This window comes from Clarias gariepinus, chromosome 23, assembly GCF_024256425.1.
Source record: "Clarias gariepinus isolate MV-2021 ecotype Netherlands chromosome 23, CGAR_prim_01v2, whole genome shotgun sequence".
Taxonomy (NCBI): Eukaryota; Metazoa; Chordata; class Actinopteri; order Siluriformes; family Clariidae; genus Clarias; species Clarias gariepinus.
This window is the reverse complement of record NC_071122.1, coordinates 23,205,321-23,228,405: the sequence shown is the minus strand read 5'-3', so window position 1 is coordinate 23,228,405 and position 23,085 is coordinate 23,205,321. Positions and strand designations below refer to the sequence as shown.

Here is a 23,085-nt window from a genome sequence, read left to right as displayed (position 1 = left end):
ATTTTCGTCAATCTTCACATCAAATCCTTACAAAACTTCAAAGTCAAACGAGTGATGATTTTCAACAAAACTAGGTGCTAAAAAACGAAAAAACTATGGAGGAAAAGTATAATTATTTATTTTCCTGAAGGGTGCCAATAGTTTTTTTGGATTTCGGTGTGAAAACGCATAGTCAGCAAAAATATTTTTCACAAAATGTATGAGGAAATGTATTTCAATAAACACAACACATGTTTATATAAGCTGCTTCTTCTAAACACAGGTGTTGTTTCACTACAACATTAACATTTAAAACAAAGATTAAAGATTAAAACTCATGCTCTGAAGCTGATCAGATCAGCACACGTGAGCGCCCCCGGGAGTCGCCTGGACGCATCGCATGACGTGTAATAAACACGCACTTCGAGTCCTTCCATGCTTTCATAGAGGAATATTCAGGTCTGCAGGGCACTGATCTGGGATCAGCTCTGCATTAGCATTATTTACAAGACATTTAAAAAAAAACTGATCATAGATCAGCTTTCTTGTTCTTGAAGCACCAGACTCAGTGTAGAAATCTGTACACAGCACCGGCTGGAGTTCGGAGCAACCTTTCATGCAGGTACGAAGGGTTATGAGACGCTGATCATCTGAGTCACGGCTTCGTCTCCAACCGGGGACTCCTCAGACTCCTCCTACCAAACAGGAAGAGGAAGAGGAGGAGCGATGAAAGCAATAACAGTAAGTTACCCTGTGACAGTTTTGCTAATTTATTATTATAATACACTCGTATGATGGGAAACTCACACAGCTGTAATGAAAGATACATGTAATGTTCCATAAGCATTCTGCATTACTGTTATTTTTATTTTAAATTTTTTACAAAAGTCACATCATGTCTAAATGCTCCAGAAGACTACAATTAAATAATAATCTAAAATTAATGTATAGGGTAATCTGAAATAATTAGATTAGATAATCCATTAAATCCTTTAAATATTAAAAACAGGAAAAAAAAGAATAAAACCCAAAATATAAGTGTTTATTGCAAAAGGAACAGAAGAATACAGTACAAAAAAAACAGCAGGAACATAAACATAAGAAAGAAAAAAAACACATCTTGTTTTGTACAGCATCTTAAACATGATCCTTTTACATTTTGAACATGTAAACACAATTTATGCCAAACATTTAAGCAATGACACAGAACTCCAACACAAAGCAGCAGTGATACAGATTACAGACCAGCCATGCAGACGGCGAGAGTGAACAGTGACACTTTATGACACAGTGAGTTCCAGACAGTGATGAAGCTCAAAGTCGGCTGGTTTAGTGTGAAGACATGATGTGGACAACCTAAATATATAACACTGATTTTCCTGAGATTAAGTGATGTCTGATTAAAATAAAGTGTAATTTCTACTGACTGTTCTATCACATAAAGCACCTGTAACGAAAAATATGAGGGTGAGTCAAAAATGATACGCACTCCTGTCACTGCTGTGCAGGTGTGAACGTGTTACATCTGTTAATCTGTAACTGCAGTGTGAACGAAAATGGATGATTTGCATGACAGAAGAGCAGCGTGCAGTGATTTGTGTTTTTTTTTGTGGTATGAGGGTGTATCAGGTGCTGATACAACTTGGGGAAAAAAATAAACAGAAGCGTTCGGATATCTGCAAACAGAATGTGGAGCGATACTATAAGGAAGATGAAAGTTTCTTAAAGAGAATCATTACTGGTGACGAGACACGGATTCATTACTACGAGTCTGAGAGGAAACGACAGAGTATGGAACGGAAACATCCTCAATCACAGACTGAGAAAAGTTCAAAAGTCGACCATCAGCTGGAAAACTCATCAACGCTTACAGTTTTCTGAGATTCTCAAGTGCCAGAAGTATTGAAACATTATCAATAAATTCTACATCCATATGCGGATCATTTTTAGGCACTAAATTAGCGACTAGATAGATAAAGTGCTGAACTTGATAATTGTGTATTTAGCACATTAAGTCAATCATGGAGATGATCTGGTCACCGCTTGTATCGAGGCAAATGCGGGAAAGCAGCTGTTACCAAATGTCCCAACTGGTTTGAACCACTTTAGTGTTTTTTAAAGGGTTTTGTGTGTATTGTTGTATAGTACCGGCATCGAGCCACACGCTTGAAGCAACAATAAAAAGCAACATGCATGTGATGAAGCCTGAAGCATTACCACTCACGCACAAACACACAAAACAAGCACAGGAATAGACAAATACGGACATGTGCATGGACATTCACACATGCAGTCTCTTTAGCTTGTAAAAGGAAGCGTGTATTGCACGTGTGTTATGCCAGGTGCGAGGCTGAGATGGCAGTCCAATCAGAGCTGGGGTGTATCTGGAGCCTCCCGCTCACCTGCATGCCCATCTCGTCCTTCTCCTTCCCCGAAAAGAATCGCCCGCCGTCGCCGCGTTTCCTCGCCATGGCGTGCCGATGACGAGACTCATGGAGGTATTTCTGAAATGAAAAGCACAACCAGGTTAAACACACAGGACTACATAAATCTGTAGAGGCTTTTCTGTGTGAGTGTTTAACTCACCCTCCTCTCTTTGGGGATCTTGCCCTCGGCCTCCAGCTTGGCGCGGGCCTGGCGTCTCTTCAGGATGCGGTGGTACTGTTTGGCGTTGACGTAGAGCGGCTCCTCCTCCAGCATCTCTGCTCCGGGCAGGGGGATCCTCTGCATGGTCGGGACCGAGCCACCGCTTTGGACCATCTGATAAACACACCAAGTATACATATACATATATATATACATATACACAGATTTAACAAACTGGCCAATTATATTTGAAAGAACTTAATCTATATAAATAAAAGAAGGGTTTTGTCTGTACATTGGGTCAGAACCCACTTCTTCAATGATATCTTTATGTTTCATACACTGTAGTACCAGAAATCAGGCTCAGAAAAATTTGTCTGTATGTATGTCAGAATTTAATGAAACCTTTGCTTAGATTTCTGCCTGAAGTTTAACCTGCACCATAAATGAAATTAAAATGTTGAGTAAAAGCGATGTTATGAACAGTTATGTGCCGGACTTAATAACCTACTTTAAAATAAGCTATTAATGCACTACTTGCTCAAAGTAAATTTTAACACGCTGGAGTCGGTTAAAGACAAAACTTAATCTTTATCCGATCTACTTTTTCGCTTCCTCATCTGTGATTCACTCTCCGTTTACCGAACAGGGAATTTGCGTATTTGGATGACGATGATGAAAGACAGACATGTATGTGGGCTTTAACCTGAAATAATAATATCACTGATTACATTAAAAAACAGCAGATTATTTTAAGCTTTAACCTTTTAACTCTTTTTTCGTCATTGACGCGTACTTGCGCTAGTCTCTCTATAAACAGTATCCCATGAGTGACCTACCATAACCATTCCACCAGCATTAACCACGTTTCCTGAAACAGGAACTGCAACAGTCACGGTGCCCTGACCTCCGGTGCTGCTTGCATTTGAACCTGTCTGGATGATCTGACCTCCGGCTAAACTGGCGGCTGGGATAGTGATCATACCTGAAGAGAAGATGCACACACAAAAGCGCGAGAGCGAGAGAGAGAGAGAGAGAGAGGTTGAAGTCTTACTCTGAGCTTACCCTGAAGGATGAGCTTTGTTTATATTTACAATATTACAATATTTTCCTTCCTGTATTTAATAGGGACATATTTAGGAAAACGTCTGGTTTTATCCATCTCCATATCTTTCCTTACTAAAACCTGTAGCTTTTAAACCAGTATTTTTGTTGTGTTACCCTGTGGGAGGATGGTTCCATCAGCGTTGACCGGCTGGTACAGGATGGTCTGTCCCTCCGCCGTCTGAGCCTGCTGACCCTGAACTGTGATCTGCTGAGGCTGACACACACACACACACACACACTCTCATTTACACACGAGCCTACACTATTAAACAGCGCTGTTATTTAAAAGCAATATTCTTTTTTGCCCATATCTGTCACACATCTGAATGAGATCATTAAACAAATTGTAAAAAATGCACAAGGGAACCATGAGTAAAAAACAACAGGGCTAATCAGCTCTGCATTTTTGCACACTGCACAGTAATGGACACTTATTACATTACATTATTACCCAGATATTTATGGAGATTGCACATTTGCACTATTCGAACATTGCAGACTATGGACATTGATGGACCATGGAAATCTACACACACATGCACATTTGCACACTTCCTGGTCATTTCCATTTATCTCCATTCAAATTCATCTTTATATATTTTTTTTTACTACATTGTACAGATAAGTTTTTATATTCCTTATATTTTTGAATTTTTTTTCGATTTTGTTCTATTTTCTATGGCTAAACTTATTCCACTATTTATTTCTTGTTATTTGTTTTTACATTTTTAAAGTCACAAGCAGTCGTTTAGCAGCCTTTTCCACACATTTCCAGGCAAGTTTCCAAAGATCCCCCCCCCCCTTTAATAAATTCAATAATCATTTAAAAACTGCATTTTGTATTTACTTGAGGTAACTTTGTGTAATATTAAAATTTGTTTAATGATCTGAATCAATACGTGCGACAAATATACAAAAAGAAATTATTATGAAGGAGGCAAATACTTTTTCACAGCACTGTATATAGTGTTATACAGTATATTATGTTATATTAATATGTTATATCAAACTATTACACTCACTAGTACTACAAACTGTATCCGTCTGTGCTTTTTGCATTTCCCTTACAATATTTTAAAACTTTTAAAAAATCCATTGCAGGATGCATTTAATTTTATGTGTGTGTGCGCGCATGTGTGTGTGTGTTGAGACCTGGTTCTGTCCCGCGGTCACTGCTGTCTGTGGCTGCTGGATGATGATCTGCTGCGTCTGTCCCTGTGCAGTTTGGACCTGCAGCGTTTGGCCTCCTGAGAGCTGAATCTGTCCCGGCTGCACGAGCTGGATCTGTCACGGACACACAGCAAAGTCAGAACAAGTTTCTGTTGTTACTCTGGACGCTGGAGACGTTTGTGACAATTTATTGAAAAAAAAAAAGATTAAATAAATCACTAGTTAATAATTTTATAGCATACGACCCTGCAGTTTAGTCTATGTAGTTCTTTGATTCCACACACACACACACTCCTGCTCACCTGCTGAAGACCCTGTGAGCCCGTCACTGGTAGCTGCATGATGGTCTGCGTCTGTCCTCCCGGCATGGCCTGTACCATTATGGGCTGCCCAGAAGGGGTGATCAGCTGACCCCCGCTGACCTGCACCATTAAAGGCTGTCCTTGAACCTTAAAAAAGAAAAGCAAGAGGTTAATTTTTAGGATGCCACAGGTCTCTCTCAGTGCTCAACATCATGACATCATGCAGAACCTAAACTGAAATGAATACAACAACGGACACACTTATACACTAAACATGTGCATGGAGAAATGATATCCGTGCCATGCTAACAGTCATTGTAACAACCGGATGTAATGATGTATTCATGCAGAGTAACGTGAATTAAGTTTCATGGCGTCGCGTTCACGCACAGATTTCCACCAAACACTTAACATTCTGAATCAGTAATAAACAAATGTATGAAATGAGAGAATGAGGCTCGGCTGCGCATCGCCGTCTCGCTCTGTTCTGGCGTAGTTGTGGTTGCAGACATGCAGGCAGCCGACGGGCCGGAGAGAGAGAGAGAATACCACTACCTGGAGTGTCTGCACCTGCTGGGCCGCACCCGCATCCACCTGACCTTCGGCCTGCAGCTGCACTGCAGTCACTGTGCTCTGGACCACAGAGAATGCAGCCATACAGTTATACACACACCTCCCGTTCTCTCTCATACGTGCTCACATACACACACAGTAGCCTCCCAGAGATACACTCCTACATATTCACAGTCAGATCTCGTACCTGCTGCTGCACCGATCCACCAGCCGTCTGCACCACGATCTGCTCTCCTCCGCTCGCCGCCTCAGTGAACTGCTCCATGCTCAGAGTTTATAACGAACCCAGACTCCAAGCTGCAAACACAAGGTGAACAGGTATGAGTATGAAGATAAGGACTTAACTTGGCAGAGCTGACATGAATTCAGATTTCAGTCAAGCACTTTGTTGTTCAAAAGTTTTTAATTTTTAGGTCTTAATCCTATTTCATTTTTTTTTTTTTTATCAAACATATTAGACGAGGAGTACTCCCTATAGTCCTGATCTTTCTCCATTAGACTTTTTCCTGTTTGGTCCCCTAAAAGCAGCCCTACAACAACAAAGATTAACTTCTGATAAAAAAGTGAAGATACTGGTGCATTCATTCGCCCTCACTGCACTCTCTCTCTCTCTCTCTCTCTCTCTATATATATATATATATATATATATATATATATATATATATATATATATATATATTCCCCCTAAAAGTTAATTAAAATAAAGTGCAACATTTTTGACTCATACTGTATGCTTTTCTTCTCAGATACTTTACCCTTATGAATGGAGATATCACAGGTGACACTAATATCACATTAAACATTTAAGGTTTTATATGAATTTGGATTGAAAGGTAATAAAAATATAAAAACAGTCAATTCATTATTTATATAATTTGCATTCAACATGCATATAAATAAACTTTTCACAGCATGAATCACGACTATTTGGGAACTTATATCCTAAAGTCTCTTATTAGTTTTGTAACGTTGTTATTACCTGCATGAATACGCTTCAAAAACTTGTATATACACATCACTTAATGAACGCAGTATACTGTACAGCTATCTACTGTCTATATATGTATAACTGTCTAATTTTGGCGGTTGAGAAAGGGGTCTAATCCCAAATTGCTTCACACTCCCTTCATAGTGCGCTACAAATATGTCCAATTCGACGGCGTTCCATTATCTACCTAGTGCCCTATATAATCAAACAGCGGGTATTTGGGATATGGCCCTGATTCAGTGGTTGAAATTTCAGGCGTTGTGGCGAATTTATGCGAATAAATACTTTTATATGATTTTACAACAACATGCCAAGATTAATGAGTTTCATTCATACCACACTGAACATGATTTAACAGTTAGTCTGAGATGCTTAATATATATTTTCCATGTAACACCACCACCACCACCACCACAAAGGACAGGGCTTAGCTAAGCTAGCTCACGCAGGCCTCTTTATAACGGTTAGCTTCTCGGCTAACTCGGGTCAACTCGAAAGTGTGAGAAACGACGCTGTCCGAGTTAACACTCACACACGCACGGATCCTGCCTGGTTAAATTCCTGTTGTTTATAATGATGATAGTCCTGTGGTTGGTCGGTCGCACACCAATCGCCGTCTGCTCCCGAGTCCCGTCCCCTCTCAGCCCGCGCGCACTCACCGGCTCCCCCGCTCGCAGCAGCGCTGATTGGCTCCAATGGCGGCGCGCGGAGCCCAATCACAACCCGCACGCGCACAGAAGCACAGCGCGGCAAGATGGCGGACAGTGTGTGTGTGTGTGTGTGTGTCGTACATAGTCTGTCAGGATTCAAGATTCAAAGGTGCTTTAGTGGCATGACAAATATTTGCATAAGAATTGCCAAAGTCACAAGAAAATAACAGAAGCAGACAATAATAATAATAATAATAATAATAATAAATTAAAAGTAAAAGAGTAATAAAAGAATAAGAAAATGGTAAACAGTAACAATAAATAAACATATATAAAATAAAAGAGTACAGCCATTAAAAAAAAGGAAAGTATATATACAGTACACACACACACACACAATACCGCTTAAAAGTTTGGAACCACTTGCAAATTTCTAGAACAGTTCTTGCAAGAACAGTATTGTCAAGGTCCAGTGTATATTCGAAACCCATCAAGCTCCAAGATAAAACTGTCCCTCATGAAGACCTTCCCAGGAAATCAAGACCAAAACTGACCTCTGCTGCAGAGGAGAAGTTCATTTAGAGTCATCAGCCTCAGAAATCACCAATTAACAACCAGCACCTCAGATTAGAGCCGTTATGAAGCTTTACACAGCAGAAGTAGCAGAAACATCTCAATATCAACTATTTAAAGGAGATTATTGGATAAAGACCTTCAGTATTGTTTTACAGTGTAAAAAGAAATAAAAATCAGGAGTTAGAAAGTGATCCCAAACTTTTAAGCAGTAGTGTATACTGTATGAACAATAAGTTATAATAACAGTGCGTATTTGTTGGTGTGCGTATGCTCGTCTGTGTGTGACACAGTGTGGTGTGGTCACTCGCTGCCCCTCACTTGGTGTGTTGTGCTGCTACTCTCTCTCATCCTGAGACCATTCATCTGCGGGCTCGCTCACAATTATCCGAGAACAGTTGGGTGATGAACAATGCCTTCTCCAGCATGTTGAAGCTCCTCACCATAAGGCAAAAGTGATAACCAAGTAGTTCGAGGAACAAAACATCAAAATTTTGGGTCCATGTCTAAGAAATTCCCCAGACCTTAATCCCATTGAGAACTTGTGATCAAGCTTCAAAAGGCGGGGTGGACAAAAAAAAAAAAAAAAAAAGAAGAAATTCTGACTCACTCCAAGCATTTATCATGTACGAATGGGCTGCCATCAGTCAAGATGTGGAACAGAAGTTAATTGAAAGCATGTCAGGGTAAATTGCTGGAGGTTTTGAAAAAGAAAGATTAACACTGCAAATATTGTGTCTTTGATTAAACTTAATGTTTCTAAGTCTAATCTAGTCTTTCTAGTCTTAATCTACTATAAACTCAACTAAGCCTTGAGTTTGTTAAACATCTCTACATGCTCTACACTCGCACAGCAAAAAAAAAAAAAGACACGCAACAGTATAAGTATTTAAAATTCTTTATTCTGATTGAAAAACCAAAAAAATAACAACCAATAAGGACAATGAAAGTTTCCTCAATCAAGGCTTTACATTTGTTGTTAGGTTTCCAAGACTTGGATTGAGAAGTCTTTAGGGAAGTGTAGTTATGAACAGTAGCTTATCTGTACATATTTTATTTACAGCACTGGAATTAAAACGCTGTGTCTATTTCCTGTACATTCATAAACAGATGCTGTAAATTCTCCCAGTTACTCCAGTAGCACTAAAATACTGAATAATGACAGATCCGTTCAGCAATCGCACTCACTGATACTCACTCGTGTCTTTTCGCTTTTCTTCTCATCACATTTCAAAGCTGAAGGTGAACACCGCGGGCCCCTGAGACATGTACTTTAAGAAAAAAAAAAAAACAAAAAAAAAACGAGTACTATAAACCATACTGTGTTCACATCATAAATCGGACCGATGCCCTCTTGACGAACCTGTGCACTCGAGTCTATCGCTCTGACTGGCCTGTAAGCTTTTTTTTTTTTTTTTTTCCTGACTAAAATAAAATCTGAAACAAGAGAGACCCTTTACTGAGCAAAATACGCACTGTATCGCTTCGCAATACTGTCAGGACACAACGTCGTGTCGGAGTTATGATCAGACAAAATCGTTAAGATTAATTATTGCTATAATGACTAATTATATTTCTATTTTGTGCAGTAAAAACACAAGGTATAAACCCTGCTAATTATTCACTTAATAAATTGCTTAGAGAAAATCACTTTACTATAAAATCATGCAAAAAAAATTAAAATAAATCCCATACTACGCCATCAGATTTTTTTTTCTGCCAGTGCACAACGGCTTAGAAAGATTTTAGCTTATTTTACATAACAATGAGCTCAGTAATAACCCACAGTGCAGGTGTGAAAGTATCCTCGTCCAAGGAAGTAACAAGGAGAGAGCTTCAAGCAATTTATAGACTTAAAATTAAGACAGATTATCACAATCGTTACGTAACATATCCACTAGTCTGTACAAAACATGAATACACTCCTTGGACTTTAGCTTAGTGAACTGTTATTGCTTTATAATACTGCTTTTAATTACTCAGGCTGAATGTGTACACGTACAAATATTTAATTAATTTGTATTTAAAAAAAATAATAATGGCACTGGTGTGTCTACGTCAACGTTCCTGTTAATCTTTTATCAGTTCCAATGATAGTCAAAGCAGAGTTTTTTAATTTGATTTTTTAGTTTTTTGCCTCACTCCCTAACAAATGTAAAAATTTGTATTTTATTTTTTCCTACATTGAGAAGAAATTAAAAAAAAAAAAAAAAGCTTGGTTAAACCAAACTAATTTATAATTTGAAGTCTGTAGGTGGTTGCATAAGAAAAAGTTCACCCGTGAATGATTTGTTCAGTCCTTTTACGAGAAGGAAGAAAAAAAGAAAAAAAAATTTCCCCCTCAGGACAGGGAATTTAAAAAATAATAATTAGTTGATAATAAATGTTGTAATCACAACAGTTTGATCAATGATAAAGTGGCTATGTGATCTAATGTTAGTACCAATTTTTAAATCCTACTTTTTTAAAGAAGGAAAAAAAATCTTATATAGTGAATTTTCAATTTATCTATTTAAAAGGCATCATTACTGAAGATGGTAATTGTAAAAAAAAATCCAGTTGTTAAGTCTTAAACTAATGAACATTTCTTTAAAAAAAAAATAAAAGTCACTAGCAAACAACCAGTTATCTGCCGAAAAAAAAAAAAAATTTGTAATGAGGTGGAAAAAAAAGAAATTAAACCGTCATCATAATTGCCTCGTGTCCAGTGGCTGGAACAACTTAATTTATAAAACTCCTACATTTCCCCGTCCCGGTAATCTGGTTCAGGTCATCGTCCCCACACTGGGTTTAACATTTACCTGCCAGGAATTAACCAAGACACGTGAATAATCGACAGAGACACGTACACATACACACACAAGCCTCTAGAGGGCACTGCAATGCATCCAGGCTGCTCACTAGTCGTCTTTCTGACTCGCCCTGAGAATTAATTTTCGGCCAGAAGGTCCTACAGAGAGACAAAAAAATTATATATTTACAGAATAACTATATAGAAAACACAACAGTGTGTTAGGATAAACAGGACAGAGTCCGCGCCGGCATTGATACCTCGTCCGAGTCGTCGTTGTAGTGTGTCTTTTCTGGCTCTGTAGTGTCCACGTCGTCCACGCCTTCAATGACATTAGCCTCCACGTGCCTCTGCATCTCGGAATAACGATGCACCAGGAACCTAATGTATACATTCATGGTTTATAAATTTCACACTAATAATAGATCTCAACCGTCGACTTTACATGGCTCAATTAGCTCGTACCTTCCTCCACACACATACTTCTTGACGAGCAGGACGCCAGCCACGCCACAGGCGAGCAGAACCAGGATGATGACGGACACTACAGGAGCCACGCTTCCCGACAGAGACTCTGACTGATAGACAGACTTCAAATAAGCTCATCATGGCTTTGATTTGTGTCCACATTCCAGTATACGCTAATCAGCATTGAACGTGTACGTATCGCTCACCAGAAGCTCCATGCTCATCAAGTTACTGACACACTTCTTGCTCAGGTCGATCAGCTTCCTCTTTGGCTGGACGCCGCCCTCACACCTGTCTCCTGGGATCTTCCTGTAGCTGTACAAAAAATAAATAATTAAATAAAATACAGGGGTTAGAAGAAAAGTACACAATGATGTTAAAAACACATTACTAAGACACTAAATGCTTTCTGATCTAATAATCATATTAATAATAAACAATCGACTCTGTAGTACCCGCTAGTTTGGAGCTGCTCTTTCCGGCTGTGCAGACAAAACTCGAGCGAGTGGCCCTTCAGCTCCGGCTGTTCCACACACTCTAAGCTGTTCATGGCACGGTAATACCCAAAATCGCTGCAGGACAGGGAAAGAGAAAGAGAGAAAAGCATTATACACACCAGACGCAACTCAACATGAGTGAGACGTTCATGCATTTCTTCTGTAAATAAATAAAAACTTGTTTCTAAATCCATTTTATCATCCAATTTAATTATTTAATAAGACCCTGGTGAGTTCTAACACTTCTTGTAATTTAATGTTGAAAAAAATGTTATTCCACAACGGTCAAATTATAATAGTTAGCTTCTTTATTCCTTATGACTCGCAAACTGTTTCTTAACTTCATCACCACTGGATCCTCACCACTGGAAGTCTTCCAGAGTGCAGGTACATGGCGTGGGCTGCTTGGTGACGACGAAATCCTTCCCGTTCCGGCACACCGATCCCTTGCGTAGCCGTAAATATTTCTCCTTATATCCCAGCAGACAGCCGTCGTCAGGGTTGCTGGTGTTATCAGAGTGGGCGAGCCACTGCACGTAATCCTCCTCTCCACCTGCAGGGGGAGACAGAGTGAGAGAGAGAGAGAGAGAGAGAGAGAGAGAGAGAGAGAGGTCAGGCATGTGAGAGATTGAGCATGAGAGAGAAAGCAAACTGAATTCCAAGTATGGCGTTTAAATGATTTTTAGTTGGGGGATTAGTGTGTTCCACTGTTTCATTTTGTTAATTTTTAGTTTATTTTTAGTGCGTCAGCCAAACAGGCTCCTTATGGATCACTTTTGTGCAGAGGATTTATTTGAGGCCAAGAATTTACAAGTTCTCTGTCAATATTTGACCAAAAACGTCTCTCTCCAAGCTCCCAGCGTGGTAAACATTACCCCCTGCATCAGGCAATCCGAACATCTCGACTCCTTCACACCAGCCAGGAAGTTCTGATGGCCGTGTATGGAACCTCTCTGGAGGACTTTTTTTTTTTTATCTGTTAGTTGTGGCGTCCTGAAATTAAGTACATTTCATTTCTATTCAGATTATTCAACTGCTGCAGCAATAGAAAGGGAGAGAGAAAGCATTGCCCGTTTTCTCCAACTCTCTACTCTAGAGCCTCCCCTAAACCCCAGAGACAGTCCTAGGTTCAGCTCCCTGAGCGTCCCCTGCTGCAGATAATGCGACTAGATTTCCAAGGTTCACCATCCTCCAAGCCTGAGCACCGGAAATCACTCTACAATGTCAGGATTCTCGATGGAATCAGCGGGCTCCTTGATACAAGGAGGGCTCCTCAAATCAAGTTGTCCTCGATACAAGTTCAGAGTAAATAAATGCTTGTCACGTCCCAAGCTCTGTACTCTTCGCAGGAGAGCCGTCCCTGTGCTGTCTGCAGGTAAAAAGCAAGAGATTTTGATCAGACAACAGTCAACTGAGACAACTTTCCATTCCTATTGTCCTGCAATAAAATGTCTGCATTGGCTCCAGTCCAATCGCACAAGGAGGACGGTCCTTAATACACTGGTGAGCGCTTGAAAATGTCCTCCTCCTTGTAAAAGAAGCTCATTACATCATTACTGCATAGGCTGATAAATCACTATAAAGGAAGCATTGCCCGTATCCTCCAACTCTCTGCTCTAGAGCCTCCCTAAACCCCAGAGACAGTCCTAGGTTCAGCTCCCTGAGCGTCCCCTGCTTTGTAAAGATTTGTAAAGCCCAGCACCAGAAATCAGTCTACAATGTCAGGATTCTCGATGGAATCAGCGGGCCCCTCGATACAAGAAGGGCTCCTTGAATCAAGTTGTCCTTGATGCAACAATCTCATACAAGTTCAGAGTAAATAAGAGCTTGTCGCGTCCCAAGCCCTGTACTCTTCGCAGGAGAGCCGTCCCTGTGCTGTCTGCAGGTAAAAAGCAGTTGATTTCGATCAGGCCCGAACCTCCAACTTGTATTAGTAGATATACTGTACGACAGGGGCTTTGTATCTAGTGCAGTTTATTTTTACAAGACGTCAGCTATCGTCCTCTGAATCTCTTTGATTAGTGTTCCTGGTCCCCCGAGGGCTGCGAGTTTGTTCCACAGAATGGAGGCGGTTAAACCGTTTCCAGATATTGTCCTCCATCCGTGAGACAGCTGGGGCAGGACAGAGTTGACCGAGACAACTTTCCATTCCCATTGTCCTGCAATAAAATTTCTGCATTTGCTCCAGTCCACTCGCACAAGGAGGACGGTCCTTAATACACTGGTGAGTGCTTGAAAATCTCCTCCTCCTAGTTAAGGAAGCTCATTACATCATTACTGCATAGGCTGATAAAGGACTATGCATGTCCTGCAGTCCACTCACTAATGATCCCTGAATGTCTTCCCTCTTAAACAACAAAGTTCACTAGCTAAACTGCACAACTGCCCTGCAGACATGTGGTGGGGATGTGTCTGATCCACCGCTGCATTTTGAAAACGTCCTTTCCAACCTGCCCATATAATGATACAAGCTCAGTGGATAACCGCTGCACCGCAGTAGCTAATTCTTGGAGTTCGATGTCCACTGTTTCTGGAGCTCCTTCTGTAGGTCATTGTGGATCAGAGACAGCGCAATTGTACGAGTTGATTATATATAGAGTGTTAAAAAAAAAAGAAAAAAAGACATCTTTAACAAGAGATGGATAAGGTGTGCTGTTAATATGGGCCATCCCGCTCACCTCACTTGACACCTTGCAATTTTTTTTATTATTATGGGTCTATGGCTACAATTACACTGCAGATCTCGATGCCCAATTCTAATTTGTTGCCTATATCTGATTTTTTTGACCATCTGTTTACACGTTTTTTCAACTATGACTCATATCTGATACACGTGTTTACACTTGACATGCCATCTGAAACATTGCCCATACTTAAAGGGAGGTTCTTGCGCTACACACTAGCCAAGGTAGACGAAGGTGAAGTATGCTTGACGCTCTGCGATAAATGCTTTTCCTTTTCATGTCACCTGCGATGTTATAATTCCACACGCGCCTCCACCGGAGAATAACATTACGTCATTAGCGGGTGATGCTGTTTTCCTCTCACAGCTGGAGGTCTAGAGAAAGCTGATTGGCCGAGCTCCCTCAGGGGGGAGGGATGAGAGGTACTCGCGCTCCCACAATAATTACAGCTCTACAATCACTCAGGGGCATCTGTGAGCTCGCGCACGCGGAAGGAGCGGCTAGCGCTTTCCTCCGAGTGTGTTACTCCCCCCCAATGGTGCGTGAGCAAGCAGTTCGAAAAGATGCGGTCGGCTGACGTCACGTGGTTCGAAGGAAACACGTGATAGTCTTTGGCCCTCCCGGCTGAGTGGTAGTAGTAGCCTTAATGTGGGAGCCCCCTAGTAAAGGGGAGGAATTGGCTAAATTAGGGGAGAAAATTGGAAAAAAATCCAAAAAAAAAAAAAAAAAAAAAAATTACATCATTAAACCGCGAAGAACTTGCAGTTTAAATGACGTACAGACCGTAATGCCCCAGAAAATCCAATCTGTCTGTTTACACGACAATCACACTAGCACATATCTGATTTATTTCCACATATTAAGGAGGCCTGAAACCGATCTCGAAATATCGGAATGCATGCGTTTTTTTCCAGTTTACACGGACATAGAACATATCGGATATGTGTCACATATGAGAAAGAAAATTGGAATTGGGTCACATTTACCCGACAGTGTAAACGTAGCCTATGTGAAAGGACCGTTTGAATACGTTGTTGGAATTTTGATAAATAAATCTTATATTTTTCAACATGAAGCATATATAATTTCGTTTGCCTAGGACAGGGGTACAGGGGTTGGCAACCTTAAACACTTAAAAGAGCCATTTTGGACCAGATTTCCACAGAAAAACACTGGGAGTCATCTAAAAATAAAAAATCTGCATATCTCTGTATATTTTTTTACCTTTATGCTATGCATAAAAAACTATATTGTGTTGCATTTCTGAAATCAGTGAATTTCTACAAAGAAACTAAAATCTTATTTCTGCTTGCAACAATAAAATTTTTAAAGACAGTAGGTTGAAGGTTGTTTTCAAATAAAATATTCAATGTCTATGCGCTCTCCTCGTACTGTATTTTGTAAAAGAAAAAGCAGAACTTAAATTATCCACCTGCAGCAAAACAAAAATTTTCTCTGCTGTCATCCTTTTATCGCGTGTACTGGAGTGTGCAGTCAGTAATCAACCAAAAAATAAAATCAGAGCTTGAAAAAAGATTAATATATTTATTATAATTATTATCAGCGACGTCATATTAATATGACAATAATTTTAACTTTAACTACATGAAAAAAGTTATTCATATGATATAGGCTAGTAATCTGTAAAAAAAAAAAAAAACTTTACTCAATTATTATTATGACTAATAATACGGAGGAAGTGACGTTAGGAGTTTTGTCGAAGGAAGTTCCCTTCACCGACATTCACTGCGAACGGAGCAGGGAGTAGGGAGCACCCTGTGATGTAAACTTCGGAATGGAACGTAGCTCTGGGCTTGAAAAGTTCAATAAGTCGCTCGCCAGCGGGTGTCACACATGATGGATATTTTGAGTGACGAAAAATAAAACATGTTCTATTTTAATGTTACAAAATCACCGTAATCTTCAAACTTAGTTTTTTTTTTTAATGTAATTCTAACGAACTAACATGAAAGAAATTTCAATTACACACTCGTTATTTATTTTCCAAAGCCACAGGGAGCTGCAGCAGGGAAATAAAAGAGCCACATGCGGCGCCGGAGCAGCGCGTTGTCGACCCCTGGCCAAGTACACATAGGTACTCAGATATTCATATTTTAAATGGTCTTGCGATTTCATCAGGACACATTCGGTACAACAGCATCTGATTGTGACGTCTGATTTTTCTGTTACAGGATAAAGCCAACAGTGTGTCTTTGAGATTAAAGACTCGGCCTGTTCGTGAAGATCAAAGCCTAGTGCCGTTTTTTTTTTGCCTTTGCTTCTAACGACTTCCTCTGCCCTTGTCGTTCTTAGTAAGTACTTAATTTTTCAGGATTTCTATCTTTAACTACTGAATATATATTTTATAAAAAAATTTTTGGCTGACAAAACATTTTTATTTGTGCTTTCCCAAACCTCCCACGATGAGCTCCCTTCCTTTATTTCTCCCAAAATATGCTGAATTTTAAACAGAGATCTTGATCTTAAACCAGTTGAACTTAAAACACCAGTATGACTTGTGCTCTGCATTACCAAACAACATTAACGCTACAGTGATCATGTGATGATCTGAAAAGCCACCGAGATATACAAAGCTCTTTAAAAGAATTTTTTTGTTCCGGTCAGTTTTTTACATTTTTTATAGAAAATCAGTATAATCTAGTGTGAGTTGTTTTTAACCATGTTTATGGTTTTACACCTGTCCCCCCCCCCTCCTCTATAGATCTACAGGTTCATATGCTTCAATAATTTCATCTAATAATACAGGACTGTATTTCTGCATTCCTGTCTCCACCCATTCTTATGTTTGTAGTCACTTCCATGTTATGTGAGCGCATTTCTTATTTTATAAAATAAAATGGGGGAAAAGGGAGAGACAGAGAGCGTATCGAGGACGAGTGAGGAATTGAAAGCATTTAGAAATACTATAAACACAGACACACTAGACTGCAAAGCGGCGTTTTTGTGAGATTAATCACAGGCTCTAAATATTTGAGAAATCTTCAGTCGAGCACACACACACAAACACACAACTCAAAACTCCCCCGGTTTTGAACCTGACACACTACTGGCCTCCTCTATGGCTGGAGATGGGATAAAAACACTTAATAAGGACATGGTGATGTCAGGGTCAGACATGAATGTAGAACATTATTATAGTATTATGCAAGTATTTATACAAATCGGTATGTGAACCGTTCTTCAGCAGTCCTGCAAAGACAATGTAAGCAAGTCTTACACACACACACACGTATACAGTCTATACACACACACACTTTTAGACACTCACAGTCTCGGGAGAGCAGCTGGTGGAAATCTATAGTGATGGACACTAAGTGCTGGCTGAACACCGGCTGTCTGAAACCCCACAGGCTGAGGCTCAGGGACCGAGCTCCGGGCTCCGCCGCCAGGCCCGTGAAGTACAGGGGCGTGTCCGTGAAGTTATATACATGCCAGCACTGGCCCTCGTCTGTGGAGAACCTGAGGGTAAAAAGGCAGGAAAAAATTTTTTGTTAAACAAAACAGGCTTAGAGCTTAGTTCAGAGAACAGAATAAAATGGGAAAAAAGGTATAAATTTATTATGAGTGAAATGCTTATACTGCTGGATAGAACAAAGAAGAGTTTTAAATAAGGATATAAAGTATGAAATAAGATTTTTTTTTAAGATTTTACAAATAATGTAAAATCTAAAAAAATTATATTATGTACAAATAATAATAGAAAATTGAAAATAAATAAATAAGAAAATAGAATAAAAAATATATATATGTCCAGTCATGAACAAGACAATGTGCAGAATTGTGCAGGATAATGTGCTGAGTCAAGTTTATAGTTCAAAAGGTTAATAGGCTAAAGGTTAAAGCTTAACTTAATTTTTTTTTTCATTATCATGAGCCAGAACTCATACAGTTTGAACACCGATACACACTAAATTCAGTGTCAACACCCATAAATGTGATCTCCATAATTATTTTTTTTAATAATGATGCAGGTAACTTAGAATGCAATATTCATGTAATATTGACTCATTTTAGCCCATTAAGATCAGTTTTAGTCAAGGAAAATAAGGACATTTTAGCAATAATGCACAAATAATAATAACAACAACAACAACAGCTATTATTATAATAAAGAAAAATTGTGAACTTTTTTTGTGCCATAACAATCTCCAAAAAATAATAAAAATCATTACAAAGCCACCTCCTGAGTTAGTACTGAACTTGTGCACAGAGAAACACATCTTTTCAACTCGCACAGACAGACAGACTTAACAGATATGTTCACATCAATGAGACTTGACTCTGCCTTATTTTCCTATTTACTGAGATGAACCCGGGTGTCAGATCAGGAGTCTACACGAGCTGAGAATGAGAACCTAAATCAACATCACTGCTGGCTGTAAAACCAGGGCTCTCCCTCTCTCTCTGTGCACAAAGAGCTTCTGTTAGTCCGAGCGGACCCGTATCATCTCGAGCTCGACACGCCGCTGAGCGACTTTAACCTCCATCACCGGATAAATATCGCTAAGTGACCTTGTTTAGTCTCTGCCTCGTGAATCTGATCTTCAGTCTTTCTGTTGATACAAAATTTAAAATATATTCCCATCGAAAAATGAATTGAAATGTCCAGATTGGACAACATGAAAAAAAAAAATCTCAAAAGAAAGTCTGAATCGGGGTTGTACACACGACAGGCAAAAGTTATTGTATCTCAAACTATTTCTATGAGGGCGGACGTTAGAAAATAATGGCTGGGGCATGTAGGGATTACAATTTAATTGATCAGATTTATAATAAAAATTCCTGTTGTTTTTTGTTTTTCAGTAACATGACTGCTAACATTTTTACATAAACATAAAAAAAAATACATTTTAAGAAAAGTGAAAAAAATAGGACAAATATAATACTAGAAAAAAGCTCAAATAAATAAATATGAAGAGACTACAATCTGCGCTCTTCTAAACAAAATCACTTCAGTCACGTATCGTTTATGTATTTGTGTGGAAATTCACATATTGTGAGAAAAATCGATTTTTGTAGCCATTAAAGCTCTGAGCATTTTGCCCCTTGTTTGTTTTGCTGATTTTTAAAAAAAAATAAACATATAGTGCTCAGGATTGTGCAGTATAGAGTAACAAAATATGAAATATGAGGGACTGAATTTTAGTCCATTTTAACCAACTTCCAAAACAGGACGGAGCGAGAAATTAGAAACTGGGTCACATTGGCAAAGAAATAGCACAGATACACACAATCACATGTTTTTATTGTTGTTTTCAGCTGTTTCTTTATTACTTTTAAATAGTAATAAATAATAATAATAATAATAATACGCTCATTGAGAGTTTTACAGTTTTTGCGATGTAATTCTCATATTCCAGTAGTTTTTAAATTTGTGTGTTATAAAAAAACTTTTTATTTTATCGTCAATGACCGATGATGTTTTGCTGGTACTGACCTGTACTTCTTGGATTTTAATAGTTAAATTTTTATTTTATTTAGTTAAATTAACGTTTTATTAACGTTCGCAATCGAGGTGGTTAAATGTTGTCATTCCTCTATAATCCTACAGGTGGCGGACTCTAAACAATTCACCCGTCAGCAGGCAGCACAGCATCCTGTGTAGCAGGAGTGAATTATTTTCCAATTGTCTTTAGAGCTGTAACAAAATCTTGTAAAACGTAAGAGTATCGCAATACCAATCGGATCTGCACCCTGGTATCGCGATGAAATCGTATCAGCGATTTACATTTAAAAAAAAAAGAAGAAAAAAAAAGGTTTCATGTAATCCTTAATCTAAATGCCATAGACAGTTTGAAAAAAAATAATGTTTTTTTTGTTTGTTTCGTGCACACACTTGATCTGCGAGATGGGCTGGATGGAATTGTGCTCCACGGCCACCAGGAGTCCTCCTGAGTCCAGGATGGCGTAATGGTGCGGCCCTTTGAGCGCCCACGTCCACGTGTACCCTCCGTCATCAGACACGTAGACGTCAGGAGACAGGATGGACACGGCGTCCCCCACGCTGCCTGAGGACGAACGGTTCAGTCAGGGTCTATTTATGAGCTAGAGTTAGAATAAGACCTAGTTTCCTGAAGGGAAAACTTTCCACACAGACGCGTTATACTTCTTTTGCCAAATTAAACAGAAATTTAAAATGCTCTATTATATGCTAAAACATCAGCATTACATTCTGAACTCTAATACTACTGCACTACAGTCGACCCCAGAATCAATACTGTAGGGTAAACACGTGTTTTTATCTACGGTCGCTTTGTGTTCTCTCTACAGTATTATAAAAATATATGAGGTTTTATATTTTATATGAAAATTTTGCTGGAATAAAAAAAAAATTAAGAAATAAAAATAAATATTTATAATTATAAAATAAGAAAAATTATATATTGCCACGGAAAAAAATTGCGGAGGAAATTTGTGGTTTTCTGTGAAATCACAATGGTTTCCGCAAAAAATTATAAGTTAGGCTATATAAAAAATTAAAAAAAAAAAAAAAAAACTCAGAGGCCGCAAACCCTAAACCATGGGGGTCGACTGTATTGTGAAAAATGTTTCTTTTTCTTCATACGTATGTATTTATATGACATCGTACGATGCCGCAACACTAATAATGATTCTCCTGTTCCAGTCAAAGTTGGTTCGTACCGTGAGCAAGGATGAGACCGACGGCACTGGGTTCGCTCAGGGGCAGCGTCGGCACGTTCAGCCTCATCGACGTGCTGTAGGAGGCGTGAATATGCAGACTGCACTATAGCAACACACACACACACACACACAACCAAAACCATGATTAAATCAGGCACACTGGGGAGTGTAAATTAAATCGGGAGAGTGTAAATAAAACTAATCAGATGGTAATGATCACACGGACATAAATAGTGTCCCTAGAGGTACAGGTTCGGAGCTGTGTGGCATTTTAAATAAGTGGTTGCTATAAACAAACGAAACACCACGGCAACGCGAGAGCTCCGGAGACTTGTGCATGATGTTTCATTTCTTCCACGTGAGAAGCTGCTCGCTGCACGAGTCAGGGTTAAAGGAACCATCGCCAGCTGAAGAGCAAGAGCAAGAGACATGAGGAATCGGACTACTAAAAAGCTGAAGGTCCCGGGTTTAAACCTCAGAACCACAAATCTGCCACTGAGCAAGTCCCTGCTCACGTAATGTGTAATGATATAAACGCTTTGTTTATCTCCATCACTTTGTTTTGAGGACGTCTGCCAAACGCTGTAACTGTAAATTATCCTCTTGAATATTTGCGCCTATTTAAGAACTTTGTGTTTATTCCTCTAAAGTAGACCTAAGGTGTGTGTGTGTGTGTGTGTGTGTGTGTGTGTGTGTGTTTATACGATTGTCTCTCTCTCACCACGTTCGGATCCTTCGCAGTCGAGTCACACTCTGCGTTTCGGGGTTTCTTCAGAGGTCTCCAATTTCCTCCCTGGTTGAACGTTATCACGGTCTGAACAGAACCATCTGCGCGCATACACACACACACACACACACACACACACACACACACACACACACACACAGACTGATGGTCAACAGAGACTAAGGTTTTTAACGTATTAGCCAACTAGAATATTTAATAATAAACACTAAGCAAAAAACACGTTTTTTTGTTTGTTTGTTTTTTAACAAAAAGTCAGGGTTTGAGTCAGGGCAAAAAGTTTGTTTTTTAACAAAAACAAAATCAATAAATATTAAAAATGCTACGATCATTAATTATTATTAATGTTATTTGGTTATAAAGGGGATGTGAAGGAGCATTCCAGGATGCTGGAGTGTGTGTGTGTGTGTGTGTGTGTGTGTACCGTGTGCCAGCACGCTGGTCATGTAGACGCCCCTGAGTGAGCTGATGACGGTGAAGTCGGTTTCGCCGCCTGTGGACGTGTAAAGGTGACGCTCGAGTGACTTGGAGAAGACGATGCCCCGGCTATCAGACACGTAGATCACGCCCATCCCCGAGTCTGGACGGGACGAGAGGAGAAAGAGACACGAGATCGACAACGTCTAATCACGTACATGAAAACGTGCACCTCGATTTCAGGCAACTCTCTATTCGGGTCAGGATACAACGCAGTACAGGGTTAATTTTGTCTTTTACAGACTTAGTCCCGGGATAAATGTCTCTGTTAGTTTTTATCAGATTTAGTCAATCTTATCCCATTTTTGTTTATGTTTTATCTTAACATTTAAAATGTAACTTTTCATCTGATGTTTTAAGCTAATGATATTTGTTTTTAACCATCACAACAACTGCTGCACGTCCTCTTTTTTTATTTTTATTTTTTTATTACAAAACAATGGGAGCAGTATGGACAATACAGTGTTTTAAAACTTTTTCCTTTTTAAATATGAACTTACACACTTACACTGTTGTAGGCATACTGTAGGTAACCTATTAGCTTGATGAGTTTGGCAACAATTTATCTATAAAATAAACTAAAATAAATCACATAAAATCACCATAAAGAGCCTGTAAAACTGAGTGATTATTATGGTATGTCCTGATGCATTTGACGAAAGACAGATGTTTTATTAGTTTATATTTTTTTAGTTACATTTTAGTCTCGTCTTTTTTCGTCAACGATATTGCATATTGATTTTATTACCGTCACTGTTCATCGATACCGTCTTGCCATCGTCTCATCTTAGTCACAGGGTGAAAGGTCGTCAACCAATATTTTTTAGCATTA

The 23,085-nt window shown here is 39.2% G+C and overlaps 2 protein-coding genes across 5 annotated transcripts in view; both read right to left on the bottom strand.

The window, feature by feature from the left end:
- Positions 1–141: 141 nt before the first annotated feature.
- Positions 142–7,424, bottom strand: nfya (nuclear transcription factor Y, alpha). 3 transcript variants are annotated; one of them, XM_053483506.1, is made up of 10 exons: positions 7,238–7,424; positions 5,905–6,014; positions 5,697–5,777; positions 5,145–5,291; positions 4,825–4,956; positions 3,787–3,886; positions 3,405–3,550; positions 2,566–2,739; positions 2,382–2,483; positions 142–674 (listed from the first exon to the last, which is right to left on the bottom strand). In XM_053483506.1, exons 2-10 carry the CDS (start codon positions 5,980–5,982, stop codon positions 612–614), a joined length of 1,023 nt encoding a protein of 340 aa, XP_053339481.1. In that variant the 5' UTR covers positions 5,983–6,014; positions 7,238–7,424; the 3' UTR covers positions 142–611. The 3 variants fall into 3 exon arrangements, with proteins under 3 accessions (XP_053339481.1, XP_053339482.1, XP_053339483.1); XM_053483507.1 differs by having other exon boundaries at positions 5,700–5,777; XM_053483508.1 differs by lacking the exon at positions 5,697–5,777 and having other exon boundaries at positions 7,238–7,422.
- A 1,386-nt stretch (positions 7,425–8,810) lies between these two features.
- Positions 8,811–23,085, bottom strand: part of sort1a (sortilin 1a) — a 34,153-nt gene continuing 19,878 nt past the window's right edge. For both annotated transcript variants that reach the window (XM_053484520.1, XM_053484521.1), the window contains exons 10-20: positions 22,201–22,356; positions 21,753–21,859; positions 21,032–21,134; positions 20,226–20,397; positions 17,658–17,848; positions 12,048–12,237; positions 11,643–11,759; positions 11,394–11,502; positions 11,185–11,297; positions 10,980–11,100; positions 8,811–10,878 (exon numbers count right to left, since the gene is read on the bottom strand). In XM_053484520.1, coding sequence (XP_053340495.1) covers positions 10,858–10,878; positions 10,980–11,100; positions 11,185–11,297; positions 11,394–11,502; positions 11,643–11,759; positions 12,048–12,237; positions 17,658–17,848; positions 20,226–20,397; positions 21,032–21,134; positions 21,753–21,859; positions 22,201–22,356 — 1,400 coding nt within the window. In that variant the 3' untranslated portion in view covers positions 8,811–10,857. The remainder of the gene's footprint in view (positions 10,879–10,979; positions 11,101–11,184; positions 11,298–11,393; positions 11,503–11,642; positions 11,760–12,047; positions 12,238–17,657; positions 17,849–20,225; positions 20,398–21,031; positions 21,135–21,752; positions 21,860–22,200; positions 22,357–23,085) is intronic.